The 14,937-nt window shown below is 38.1% G+C and overlaps 1 protein-coding gene across 1 annotated transcript in view; it reads right to left on the reverse strand.

Moving 5' to 3' along the window:
• Nucleotides 1-13,200, reverse strand: part of FAM53A (family with sequence similarity 53, member A) — a 44,667-nt gene extending 31,467 nt beyond the window's left edge. The window contains 4 exon segments of the mRNA XM_010000235.1: nucleotides 3,783-4,417; nucleotides 4,420-4,557; nucleotides 6,800-6,854; nucleotides 12,942-13,200. Coding sequence (XP_009998537.1) covers nucleotides 3,783-4,417; nucleotides 4,420-4,557; nucleotides 6,800-6,854; nucleotides 12,942-13,019 — 906 coding nt within the window. The 5' untranslated portion in view covers nucleotides 13,020-13,200.
• Nucleotides 13,201-14,937: the final 1,737 nt, after the last annotated feature.

The raw sequence follows: 14,937 nt of genomic DNA on the forward strand, positions 1-14,937 counted from the left end.
AACACAAGTCTCTTTGCCATGAACAGACATCCTGCAATACCAGGGAGATGAGATCCTGCTGCAGGGGAGGACCCACACTCCTCACTGGAGCCAGCTTCTTATTTGGGCAATTGAGAACAAACACTAACTACTGTGTTTTGCCATTCTGTAACCCATACAGCTATTCTTGTGCAGATAAGTGACCAAAAAATGTTATTTTGAGTCCTTAGGGGCTGCAAACAGCTATCATATTTTGTTATCGTTTCCTACAGTCTTTTCCACTTGTTTTTACAGCTGTCTTCATGTTCTAGAAAGCCTAAAGTTTCCCAAGTTTGTATTTTCAGCTTCAAGTCCAGAAAGAGATCCTTCCAGAATTTAGCACTATGTAAGAACAGGCTGCCTGATCACTTCAATCTATTTCTACATACACAAATTACTCATTTTACTGAAAATTAATGTGTTTTCCATCCAAATTGAAGATGACACAGCATATTCTTTTCCAAGAGGGCACAAAATCTAAACCAGAGGGGAAGTACAGTAAAATAAAAGTGTAAAGGTCTGTGGAAGAAAATAAAATCCAGGTACATAGAAAGTTTTATGATTTTAAGAGCTACTCCATTTCTTTCTTTTTGTTAATATCCTAATTTGTGCCTTTATTTAAGAGGCAAAAGTAAAAGGAGCAAGCCATGAAGTAGTACCAAAATTAAGGACAGATTGTAAGGATAGGTTATTAATCTGAATCTACTCACCTATGAACTCTAAGCTTAAAAAGCAATAACAATGGGAAAGCTGCTTTCAGAATTGGACTTCTGATTTTCTAGCACTTTTATTTAGTAAAATTGTAGGGACTGAAGTGGCATCAATCAAGTACATTTTCCAGAACTCAAGGTGGCAAAAACCCAACTCAGTAATGCAAAAAACCCAACTACCAAAACCCCTAAAAAATCCCAGCCAACCTGAAGTGGCCTTTCACCCTTTTCTCACACTAACACTTCACCCAAACACAGGTATTAGAGAACTCCATTCACATGTAACAGCATTTGCTGCCGGTTAAAGTAAATAAATAATTTAGTTCTGATAAATATTGATTTGAGAGGATTCCTAGCTGCAAAGCCTTGAGCAACTTTGGCAGGTTTTTCAATGCTGACCTCTCAGGACTCCACAGAGTATTGGCAGAAATGGCTGCAGACCCAAAATTCCTCTCTTTAAGCAGCTGTGGCTTCAATACGCCAGCAAAGGAAGCACCTTCAGACCTATCATAACATGGGTCAACTATGATTTAAGTTCTCCACAAGCAAGACTAATTTCCTAACCTGATCTGGTCTTGGTACGCTATTTGGTAAGTTTAGCTTTTTAGGAAGATTTGAGGACATCAAGACATTTGCTTTGGAACAAAATAAATCCTTGTTTTCAACACAGGTCTTTCATAAACTGACTTAGAAGTGAATTTGAAATCACAGAAAAAAGTATTTTTGGAAACAATAAGGAGCTATCAAAATACATGAAAAAAGGCCTTACTGAACTTCCCGTATCTTACTCCTGATCTTCAGAGATGTATGCAGATATAGGACACATCCACATCTCCTTGTATGACACTTCAAAACAAGTCTTCCATAGTATTAGCTCATAATATGTTGCAAAGCAGTAGTTTTGTTTAGATTTAGGGAGAAACATTTAAGACCACAAATTTCAGAGCATATATATTTGCCAGGATTTGTGGCATGGGGAGACAGTGGGCTATGAAGAAATATAAAACTTCCAACAATGCAATGGATAAGCAAGTTGCCATTCTAAAAATCCCCAACATTTCTTGGAAACATCTTTTGATTTTTACTTCAAATGTTTCCAGTGCTTACCTGGTTTTTAATCATTAAAGTTTAGCATATTTGAAAGCTGATGTATTTCCAAACTATACTTTGTGTCTTTAATTAAATACACAGTAATATCTTTATAGGAAGATTCTACAGATCAGCCAAACAGCTGAAAAAAATTCAGGCCTTGACACTGCAGAATGAACTTTGTTGCATAAACTACTCAGCTTATTGAGAAATCATTTCAAAATTGGTCTTACAGGAAAAAGTACTCAAGACTGTATATTAGTTACATGTACACAGCAGCAAATCTCAATAGCCAAAAACTTCCTATAGACATGGCTATATCAGGTTTTCTATATATATACTATTATATGGATTGCTTAGAAGGTACAACATCTGAGCAGCTGAAACTATTTTGACAGTTCAATATACTGCACCTCTCTAGAGCTTGAAGAATGCCAGCAGCAAGTGTAGCCAATAAAGGAACAAATTTTAAATTTTACATTCTGTTTAAATAAAGAAATTTGCATTAGACTACACGGGGAGCTGAAAGGCAAATCCACTAATATTTCTGGAGTGGATTAGCAAACTAATCTCAGGAGTGATTAACACAGTGAAACAAGTAAGATCAGATCTGAACTTGCATCTTAACCACAACTCAAAACGTTGTCAAGTCATTCTAGAATACAGCTGGTTACCAACCCTGTCAGGAAGCAAGTCACTCTGTATGGCCTGCCACCCAGTAACCAATCTCACAGCTTGAACAAAAAAAAGCCTTATTTTTTTTTAAAAAAGAAAATCCTTTAAGCTGTGAGTAATTTGTCTTACAGAGGTCTAAGAGGACAGACGCCATCATACAGACTTGTAGCTAAGTTACAAGGACATAAACCAGTTAATTCAGTGAATGTCCCAGAGCAGACAGCTTGGTTCCCATATTTTACAAGTGTTTCTCCCATACATTTCTATGTCAAGCTCACTAACACCCAGGAACCACAGACCAGACATTTTAGGCAGCATCCCAACCTATTCGGCTTTTCTTTTGCAGGCTGCATCAAATGCAGGGACACTGGTGCTGAACTATTTCCTTTCCTTATGTTTTTATTGCTACTTCTGCAAACTGTCTCTTCACCACCACTCTTCAGAGATCTCCTCAGACAAACCTCCCAAGCCTGCTATCCACTGAAGACAGACTTATTCTCAGAAGGGTAAAATGTTCTTTGACCATGATGTAATAGTCCATTTTACATCTATTGAAACTAAATTAACATCTTCAGTTTTAAACTATAGCAGTTGCCCCAGTGGACAGAGAAGCTTTGAAAAATGGGCTGTGTGCATGCATTTCTATCACACAAAGTACAGGAAACAGCTTAAGTTCTCTAGTTTTTTAATTGGTACCTTTACTCTCACATGAGAAGGAAAGAAAAATCCAGAATAACTTGGAGTAAAACACCCTTCCATTGAGCTGAGGCATCTGTAATTGCTGTATTAGAACACTTTATCTTTGTCTGCTTATTAGCAGTTTATTTAGTTAATTCATTTATAGAGGTTTTTACTGCTCTTAACTTTATGGAATTACTCAAACTGAAAGGGTAGGCTCAACCCAAGATGACTTAGAAATCCCTGCACATTGTTCTCAGGGAACTCAGTTGTGTAACTTTTTTGCTACCCTGTCTATCCACCTTCCCCACGGCTTCCTTGCATCTTAAAAACAAGCCACTTTTCTTTGACCTCTGCTTCAAGCACATTTTTTACTTTATAAAGCTCTTTGTTCTTTATATCAAGTGGACTAGACTTCAAGAACTGGGCTGAGAGGAAAGAGTAAGATAATATAGGGTACAACACCGGCAAGCATAAGCCTGCTGTACTGCTCAAGTTAATAAACCAGTACTAAAGACAAGTCAATCTAACAACTACCCATTGGTTCAGTTTATCTAGAAATAGCCTTTCTGCAATAGCTCCCTTCCCACATTGAGGAAAGTAAAATCTCACCCGTGTCATTTTAAAAAAGTCTAACGATGGCCTGTTCCATCGTACATCCTCCTCCCGTCTGCGCTTTAGCCGGCTTTTCTTCTCGTTCAGGACACAAGGCTGAGAGCGGCATCTCAACAGGCCTTGACGCCGGCTGAGCTCGGGTGTGGAGGTGGGAGTGCTGTTGGCTGAAGGCAAGAGATTTCCTGTCTCGGTGATGTGCTCCTGGGAGAGGGAGAGGCGGCGCCTTGGGTTAAAGTCACAAGGGCCTCCAGAATTCCAGCGGGTACTCGAGCTCGTGCTGCCTTCGCTACTGTCCACAAACCCGCTGCTGGCAGAGGAAGGTCTGGGTACTGGTGATGTGTTGAAGCTGGTGATAGTGAAGACATTATTTAGGGACAGTATGTTTTGTGGCAGGCTGATACTTGTGCTTCTCTGTAAGGTTGCACTTCCATGACTGTTGCAGCGCTGCAAGGTAGCGCTACCGCCACTGTTACACCGTCTCTTTGACACAGGAGTCCAAACCTTTGAATTGCCAGGCTTCCAGGGTGACCGGCAGCGAGCCAGCTCATCAGGCTCAGAGAGGGACCTACAGTGACGTTTCGTTGGTGGTGCCAAGGGCTGACCCGAGTTTTCGTTAAGGTTTAATTCACTTATCCATCCTGCTGCCACTGCAGACTGCCATTGCTGGCAGTGCCGGTGCTGAATGGGCACAGCGGGAAAGTGTAAGCTGAACTCCTTGTTGTGTCAGTCTGGATTGGGCAACCCCCATTTAAAGCTTTCCAAGGACTCTCTTCTGAAAAGAAAAGAGAGATACAGGTGAAAGATGCAAAGGAAAAATAATTAATTTTAAACCTAGTTTAATATAAAACCATGACTTAAGTTTAGAAGGATAGGCCACAAATAGCCAACTCTTCATCAAAATTTCACACTGCAGTTACAATCATTTTTTAAAAAGTAGAAAATTCCAAAAACATGAAGACTAAAGTACTTTAGGAGCAAATGCAGGCATTCCAGTATGTCTGTACCTTGCTAATGCTTCTTCATGCTCACTGAAGACCTACAGCACTGTGTTTCCTAGCAAGCAACAGGGACAGCTTCCTTACCTGCTTCCTAGTACACAGCATATACCACAATTAAAACCTCTAACAGTGAACAACGTAACTTGTTAATCCATTTTGGTTGTAAGAATCTACCAGGAAATTCTTTTATTTAAGAGCAGGATAATTTCTTCATACACTGCTGTCCTTGATTTAGCTGTTAAAACTTTTCACTTAAGAATATCTTAAAGAAAGGTTTCAGAGAGATGGACATTCCCATTCTGTGGTGTAAAAAGCTTTATTTTAAATTAGAAACAGTATGAAGTTGAATCAGACTGCAGATTGTTTCCTTTTTTGCTCATATTCAAAGTGTAAGGGGGGAAAAAAAGTCTTAATTCAAAGCATAAAATGAAGTGAGTATCCCTTAAGAACCTCCTGCAAGTTTTACTGTGAATACAGACATAACCCATAGTGCACAACTTCTCATCTCAAGTGGCAATGCTGGGTTAAAAGCAGTCTGCCAGCGAAGCCTCTCACTCTTTTGTAAAGAGCTTCTTTGAGAACATTCTGCACATTTTACAGCTGTTCCTCCACATTATACAATGAAGTGTAAGAAGAACTACAGCAGACTTTGGATTTGCAAATTGAAAAGCAGCAAAACCGTTGGCCAGTTAACCGTGCTTCATGCTCAGTAAGAAAATTTGCCAATTTAAACCAATTAGCCAAGTTTCACTTATCCCAGCTTTAAAGAAAGATATTTTGAACACCAAGTTTTTCCCCTCACACTTATTTAAAAATCTTAGATATAGCCAAAACATTAAATACTTGTATATTCTTACAGTTGGCTGTCTAAAACAAGTTTTAGACTAATCAATAGATAAAAGATTTGCTGCATAGCTTTAAAAGTTGCAAACTCAAATAGTTGTACATATTCCATGCCCAAAGTATGTCATGGATTATCCTGTTTATTTGGATCTTATTTAAAGAACACCCTATTGTCTCAAAATCATTTAACTGTGCAGACAGCTGGCCTATTCAAACAAGATGTTTTATTAGAATTCCTCTGTCCTTCCTCCTCCATTCTTTCAGATGGGTACAACCACATACTGTGCTTTGCCTTAAGCATGTAAGCTCTTCAAGGCAGGGACCATCCATAATTCAATGCAAGTAAAATAGCAAACACAATGGGATCCAGATAATGTTTGAAACTCCTAGCATCTACTGTAGGACAATTTACTAGCTTAGACTGGACTGATTTAAAATAAAACCTTAGGAAGCTTTCTCCCAGGCTGGGAGGCTGGTTTAAGTTTACTTTACCAAAAAAAAAAATCCAAGAGTTGCACATGTGCTCTAATTGTTTACATGGCAATGATATTTAAGATAAAATGCCATTTCCCTTTGAAACCACACAAACCAAGATAAACATTTTACAGGGAATCCCACTGAGCAAATAAAAAACTTCCATGCCTAAAGACAAGACAGAACACGCCAAATTTCAAGTCCCTCAATAAAATGTACGAAGTTTACAAACCAATTAAGTGGCACTTTAATTTTTCCTAGATACATCTTACTCGTATTCTAATAGGAATAAGGAGGAAAAAGCAAACTATACTTGCATGAAGGCACCAGGCTTCAACTTGAAGTTTGCATCATGCTGGATATTTTATGTGGCAAAACATGTAAGGTGTGTAAAGATGAGAGCTTTCTGCTAGCTGAGGAACCTGAAGAAATGTTTAGCATGAAAAAGCAGCATTGCTGTGCTTCTGTACACCAAAGCAGATATTGAACAAAAAAACGTGTTCCAAGGGCTTTTACTATGCAAAGCAGATCACAAGTACAAAACTAACAACCAGTTATTCTCAGTATTGTTCAAAGACCAGCTTAAACCAGCAGGCTCTACAACAGCATGCTCCATCCCCTCACCTTATTTACAAAAGAAAGGCTGCTGCTATACCAATTACCTCAGTAAAACACAGCTAAGGTTTCTGAAGAACTTACCGTTGATTTCGAAAGGGAACAAGCTGCCACTTTTATTCAGCTTCTCCGATGAGTACTGAAATCAGAAAAAAAAGTTTTAACCATGTGAAAGAGTCAGCACACACCTCAAACTGAAAACCTGCAGTTTGCAGTTTCCCTCTATGTGCATTTAGCAACGTCTTTAAAAGGACAAGATTTTGCTGAGTATCTTGAAAAAACTCCTGAACAGCTGATCTTTATAAATAAAACCTCTGGCATGTAGCTGTTTGTAATGTTTTCTGATATATTGCAAAGTATCAAACTGTTTCAAGAGTTGCAACATTAGCCCACGTAATAAACTACAAAATTAAGAGTGATGATTCACCCTTAATGAAAAAGCTTTGATGTAATTCTCATTTCAGTGAAGAGGAAACTGCAGTCTGACAATTCGGTTTCCATTTACAATCTTAAGGCTAAAAAGCAAAACACTTCATCTTAAACTAAGAGACAGGAATAGCTTTATCTTAATTAAATATACAAGCCCATAAGGGTCACCATGATGAACTTTACCCAATCAGGCTTTACTAGTATTTTACATTTCCTATTAGCATAGCAAAATGTTTTCTTATTTCTTAAAAAGTACAAAAGCAATTTAAAAAAGTCTTTCCTATCCAAAAATCACTTTTGCAGACAGTGTTTTTGAAATCACAGTTTAATAGAGATGGTTCACTACTCAAAAAATGTAGAAGATATACTTAAAACAAGATGTTTGTGTAAAGAGCTTTCAATTTTATGATTAAGCTTCACCAGTAGCATCTACAAACACAAGTTTCTGTGCAAAACATTCTCCGGTTTTTTAACTGATTTTACCTAGAAAATATTACTACTAGATTTCTCAAAAAACAGAGCTTGCTATCCAGCCTCCTAAACAGCAGTTATAAATAAATGGCTTAAGGCTCGATCAGAGCCCAAGGGTCATTATACCCCCATCACCACCTCAGGATGGAGAGGAAGATTGCTTTAAAGAACAACGCTTCGTGTGAACACTGTGTTTTGTGCATAGTCAAAGAAGATAGCATTGTACAAATGCTTCCTTTCCAGATAGCAAGTCAATTTTAAAACAAACATCCTTGGGCTACAAAGCTTTTCTTTCTTGCTGTATAGCAGCACACAGTGCTAATGACAACTTTATATCCTTGAGCCTCACACATAACATTCAAACGCTAAGCTAGGTTAATATTCCCTTGGTGTCATTGTTATGGAGGTAGGAAATAACAGAAAAGATGAAAAATCTGATTGCTGCACTATCCTTTCATCTTACTTTATCAATGTCTGCACGAGACAAACAGACTTTACACTTGCACCTGAGGATGCATTTAAGCTTCCTTTTACAGAAGGCTTCTTGAAGTAAACAGCAGAACCCCAAGTTTGACTCTTCATCAGAGATTGCAGTTAATCACCCCTATTCAAACCATGTGAAGTCTGCAACTTGACAGCAAAAACAGTCACTTTTACTTGTTTGCTTTTCATAACTGCAGTTGCCAGTTACATATTAGACACATTTTTAAAGCTACCATCAACCGTTTACTCTGAATGGGGTATCATGTAGAGCAGAAAAGCACACAGTAAGGGAACAGGAACAGCCACATTTCAGCTGTCCCTGAAGGGGAAGCAAACAAATTAAAGAGACTTAAAAGGTAAGATTTTTCCAGCAAATTCCTCCTCCCTCTCCAGTCTTCCCCAAATGAAAGGCAATACCAGCTTATTCCACAGCAATACCAACTTCATCAAAGGCAATACCAACTTACTCAACTATCTGATAGCAGCTAAGGAAAATACATTTTTGGAACAGAATTCTGTGTCAGAAAGTCTTACAGCTACAATCTTCAAGTACACGGAAAATAGCAACAAGAATTACTTAATCCTAACATAACAACTAGGGAGATTTAAAACACTATTCACACAAGGCTGAGACCTTCAATGCTTCTAAGGAAAAGTATCTCAAGGACAATCCTATGTGACAATTATTAGATTGATATTTAATGTTTACAAACAGTTTTCAGCCAAATGTAACTTCATCAAGTTCTCATCACAAGGTTCTCATCACAAACGTCTGAATCATTTGATTACCTACACTTCAGTGTCTACCCGATTGACAAGGCTTTTTAAGGTGGCTTAACTACTTCATCTGACAGCTACAAAGCATTGAAAGTATTTTTCAAGGGGGGCATGGAAAAAGGGGGATCACCTGCACACAGACTATCTGTGCTACACAGAACGACTACAGTGTGAAGCCACTTCTGAGCAGCTTCTAGTGAAATCAGTGCTCAGCTCTACAACAAAGCAGGCACGTTAAAACTGCAACTTCCTTTAAGTGATCCTTAATCTTAAGGTACAAAAATAGGGAGACTCAAACAAAAACCCTCACTAGGAATGTTACATGAGACATCATAGGCAGAAAAGGGACAGTAACCTGCACTATTTTCAGTAAAAGCTCAAAGCACTGACTGAAATAACGGGTGACTATGGGATAAATAAGTGAAGAATCTCTTTTATGATACTTACTTGGCTTTCTATAACTGCAACTAAAAATACTTGGAAACATTATCTGGTAGACTATCAGGCTGTAAATTGTTTATTGGAGGGAGGATCTTTTTATCTAAGCAGCACATGGCAGAAGTCTCTTTAGATATTACTGTAACAGGGCACTGCAACCAGTTTATCAGCTCTCCTGGGTTAGCTACCCTCTCCCATTCATTCCCTCTGTGCTATGATCAACCTGAAGCTTCCTGAATGAAGAGCTTTTTTTCTTATTATGCTCTAGAAGAGATTGCAATTGCTGAGAACACTGACAGGAAGGTCTGCTATGCTTCATGCAAAGGAAATCTTTCTCAGAATAAGGCCAAATTATTCAACAAAGTCATTTTCTTGATGAGGAAACTCAAGAGTTCATGCAGGTCCATCTTTCAACCACTGATTTTTGAACAGATGTTAAAAAGATCCCATGAACATCTGATGTCTCTTGAGACCTTTCCAGGGGAAAAACCCTGACATTTTAAGATAGAGACATACAGAATAATGACCTGTAAGTTTCACCTAAGGTTGGTATTGTTTGCTTCATATGCAAGGAAGTTTATCTATTTTGAAAAGCTTGCTTAGAAGTAGAATGCCTTTTGTGCATTTGGTGGGACTATGCTTAAAAAGGTAAGGAATGGTGAGGTACAACATTTAGGACAGAATTGCAAGTTCCAGTCGGTTTAATCTCAGCAGCTGTTCTTTCATCAAAATATTCACTTAGACACCCAGTCTTGAACTGAGTAAATGGAAGAGGCACATAAGTGAGACTGAAAATCAATCATAATTACAAACAATTTTTCAATTCCTGAAAATCAATGTACTCACAGAGCATCTCACTGTTGCAAGGTAGAGCCAACCTGCCAGGGACACTGTTCTACCTTGTGAGCTATTGTGCCCACTTGGGATAAAAGCTTGGGACAGGCCTCCTGCTTCTACAGCAAGAGACCAATTAATTTGGGGTTTTTTTCTGAAGACTTGAGCAGCACAAGAATGTACAACGTAACTGAGCACGCACTGGCCAAATGTCCTATACCAGCCTGGAAAATTAGCATGTAATTTAACAAGGCAGTAGAATTAGCTACAGCCAGCATTTTACAACATCCTTGGGCAGCAGGTGAAAAAGGTACTCGTTCATCATTCAGCTTACACAAACAAAAAAGCGTACTATGTCCTATGCGTGTTGTCTTTATGCCCAGCTTGGCTAGCTGGAAGGTAAACAGCTTTGAAAAGAACTATTCTTTCTTTTATAACCTTCATTTATGAGCTGTATTATAGAACAGCTTTTCCCCAGCTATTTTATCTACTTGTGCCCAGACGAGCACTTGTACAGATGCACTGTGAAAGGTATCATGAAACTGATAAGGGTTAACATTAACCCAGGCAAGAAAAGTTACTCTTAATCCTCACCACATGGTTGCACGGAACTTGGTGCCAGCAGAAATAATGAAAGGTCCAGGCAAGACCATTTCAGAATTGCTCTAAAGTGCTGTTGCTATTAGAATAAACTAAACCTGAATATCTAGACTTTTTGGCAAGATGTTCTACAGCTGATCCAAGACCCCTACTAGCAGTTTCTTTGTCCCTTATTAAAATTTAGCTGTTATCTTTACTAGCAAAAAAAGCCTACTTTTGATTCTCTGAGGTTCACATGTTAGCGAAGCAGGCATCACTTGCCCAAATAATTGTTTTTACTAGGGAGCAACCTAGTTGCACACTTATTCACACTTACTTTGCATTTCCACTCTTCACTTTGCCACTCCCACACTTATTCAAGCTGCCAAAGTGTACAAATAGAACCTGTTCCTAGCCTCAGAACCCAACTTCTGCAAGAACTAAAGCATTTACAAAACAAATTACTTGATAGATTAAACAAGGAAAGGTACAGAAGGGTGAGGATGAAACTACTGGTGAGGCATTTTCCACTCTAGCCCTTTTTTTCAAGCTTTATTGTAAAAACAGGTAAGGACAGGAATAAAAAACAACCTACAACACCTTTCAGCATGCCAAAACACTGTATAGGCTCCACACAGTGTAAAACCAGTAATACATCTTTGTTCTTAAAAGTCTCTGGTCCAAAATCTACAGTGGCTATTAGTAAAAGGATAGCTCAGTTTCCAAATTCATGCAAACTTTAGTGTCTCAAAACCTAGAAATGACAAGATGCCACTACAAGTTTAGGGACAAGCACTGCTACTGGTTCCAAGTCACCACTGGTTCACACCTAGGTCTAGAGTTCAGTTACAAGTGATGAGTTCACCAGTTCAAGGACACAACAGATCTCCCACAAATTACATCTCCCAAGTGCTTCATCAAGCTAGCTGAAACACATGCAAGCTGAGTAAGCACTTCTAAGGGAGTTAACACCATTCCAAGACCTTATAGATGCGTTCCAAGAACAGCACATATTTAAGGTGAAGACAATAAGAACAAGGAAGTTAACAGAACTCTAAATGGACCTGTTAACAGTTTAAAAAATAAAACCATTTAATTAAGATCTACTAGTAGACATTCTTACTGGACCAAGTATTGGACTAAGGGTCAAGCACTTCACGCATTAAGAATTACAGGTGCTTGTGCACAAGCTCCACTGCATTCAGGATATGCTTCACCTGGTTTAGGCTTGTGAAATAAAAAAGCAGGTCAGCCACTAAAGTACAAGAGAGGCAGAATCTTAGTGGTAAAGTAACATGCTTCAGGTTCAATGCTTGCATTAATTTTCTTTAAACAACAGAAATAGAGTTGAACAATACAGAGACATTTAGTCAAATTTGGGATTTTTTTGTCTGCCACTGGTACCCTCAATTTAACCTAAAGAAGGGTGCCACTGCAATTTAAGTCAGTGAAACAAGATGACAAATGAAAAGTATTGTCTCAGTTCTCAGGTCGCCACCCAAAATTGACAGGAGACTATTTTGCATTACTCTCACTGCAATAGATAACAGCTCATTTCACAAGTGAAATGTGAAGAGAATACATTCCTTAGTATCTGAATAGCATGCCTGAACCACGCCATGGACACACATAAACCAGCAGAAAATGACCCAATAAATATTACCCAACTTTTCAGAGCACCAGGCATCTGACACACAGATAAAACATCAACAGCCTGGCAGTCAGACACTTGACTTCCAGTTCAACTGTTTATTTACTTGATCACTGATCAGTGTGCTGATAATTACCTACATAGTGGTCACTGATTTTTCTAAGTAAATACTGTTGCCAGATACCAAACACTTGGCTGTATGAAGAAATCTTCACCACATCCCAGTAATTCTGTTTTTTGTTATAGAAAAAGGAATGCTGAGAAGTTTTTTTAATTCTTTTCAGCCATTAAAACACTATTTTGTTGAGATAAGGCTTTTTGCTAATTATATAACAAGCTGTAAAGTTGAAAACATCATTAAAATCAGAAAGCATCATTTCAAGAAGGCTCATACACTGAATTTTCATTTTTCCCCTTACAACTTTCATCCACCTTGCAAATCAGTCCTAACTTAAACAGCTGAATTCTGGCTGATCTACAGTCTTGAATTTGTTATGTAGTTTTGAGTTACTTTTAATCTCTTTTGCATTTCACATTTATCACATGATTTTGTTAGATCCTTACCAGATTAATATTGTACGTTTTACATGTCAGATCATCCAAGCTCTGGTTCTGCAGCTTTTCTGTTATTAGTGTTACCATGGTAGTTGCTCCTTTTCCACTGCTCACACAGAAGTGTTGGAAGCTCTTCGGTTTCTTGTTTCAATACTCTTGAGCCATTTCTCTTTTGGTATAAAGTCTTTAGATTTATCCTTCCATCTTATTGTCAATCTTTATTTCCAAATGCTGTCAGTGTATCATGTCTGATTTTCTGTAAAATTGGGGCAGAAAAAGGAAAAAGTCAGAAAAGTTCTTGTGTACATTGTAAGTGTTGTAAATAAGACAACTCATGTTTGGACCATTCCTTCATGCAAGTAGAACAACCTGCAACCAGTGCTCCTGCCTGGCAGGAGATGTCTATTAAAGAATATTTCTATTGAGATTTCACCAATTATAACTTCAGAAGGGAGACAAGACTCATACATAGTAAAGATCAGGAAATTATTTGGCCATTTCCTAATACTAAACTGATGTTACCTAGAATTTTTAACCAGGGCAGAAGGAAAGACTTAAGCTTTCCATCCTTTAAACTACTGCTGAAGTCATAGCCAGGTATATTAGAACAGAATATGAAACATGCAAGTATGTACCATACTGTTCTCTATGTTTAACACTATTTGCATTTTAAAACCTTCTACGATACTGTTTCATAGCTGAACACTTAAAAAGAACAGAGCAGCAGGTATCTCAAATGTTATATACGTTTTCCCAACCCACAGCTATTTTTAATACATTCCCTGTGCTTTTTCTTTTTTAAAGGTTATGTAATTGCTACCTGTCAGCAAACACCAGATCTTAAACTTGTAAGCAGGACAGATTACCATACACTTAAAAGCATCACTGACAAAAGCTGAGATGTCTTTATTCTGTGAGCAGTCATCTAAATCAAAAGCACTAGGTTCACCAGCTGCCTCCTATCCTTAAACAACCTCTACATAATTTGTTTCCCCTCTCTCTCCCCACAGCATCAGAACTGCTGCAGTGTCACTCCTTGATGTATTTCAAAAGTCTTCATTAGCTGGTTATTTTTACTACAGCAAACAGATCTCTGTTCTTTCCTCAACTCCACCTCATTCTTCCGGTTCACAAGAGCTGGAACAACCACAGGACTTCAGCTTCTTCATTTTCCTTCTTCTATCATCAAGTCTTTCAGGCCCACCACAGTTCTCAAATTCCAGGTTTCAAAACCAAGTCTACATTAATTGTAATTTCTTCACAGCATCTTCAATGAACTTCTCTCCCCATAACTTTGCCTCCCTGTGTTAACAAAAACATCTTTCCTCAGCTCACACTGATGACCTACTAGTGACAGGTATTGACCACTCTTGGATTATGCTTTAATTTGGTCGAGCCTATTCAGCAACTGCTTATGGAATTAAAAAAAGTTAAGAGACCCACAATTTCCAAATTTAAACAAAATAACATCAGCCTTGGGGTAGGAACACAGCTGTTGCTACGATCAGATGTTTACTTGTATTTACTAGGTTTTAAAGTTTACAGTTAAAAAAAATAGAAGGAAGTTATTTTAAATATTGTCCACGCTGCTACTTCTCAGTTGTTAAATAACCAGAAGCAGGAGGGTAAAAAGCCACTTGAGTCCATGACCCAAGTAAAACCCATCTAAAACTAAGATATTAATAGTATTAGTGGTAATGTTAGATTATCTTTTAAACCTGTTGCCTTTGAGTACATCCCCAAATATTATTTTCATATGCTAACCATACACTATTTCACCTTCACAGAAGTCTGCTATGTAACAGCTTTTCTTAGCCTGAGATGTCCCACAATTGTAACTTCCTTGGGGCTTCACTCTTGTATCTACTTTTATTTGTTGTAACATATGATGCTTACAAGTGTCCCTCAACTGTAATTAATGTTACCCAGATACCTGGAGATTTCACTGGTCTCTTTTTACTGAACGTATTCTGTCTTTTAGGAAAGCACCCAGCAACTTAAAATG

This window comes from Chaetura pelagica, unplaced genomic scaffold (genome assembly GCF_000747805.2).
Source record: "Chaetura pelagica isolate M959 unplaced genomic scaffold, ChaPel_1.0 scaffold116, whole genome shotgun sequence".
Taxonomy (NCBI): Eukaryota; Metazoa; Chordata; class Aves; order Apodiformes; family Apodidae; genus Chaetura; species Chaetura pelagica.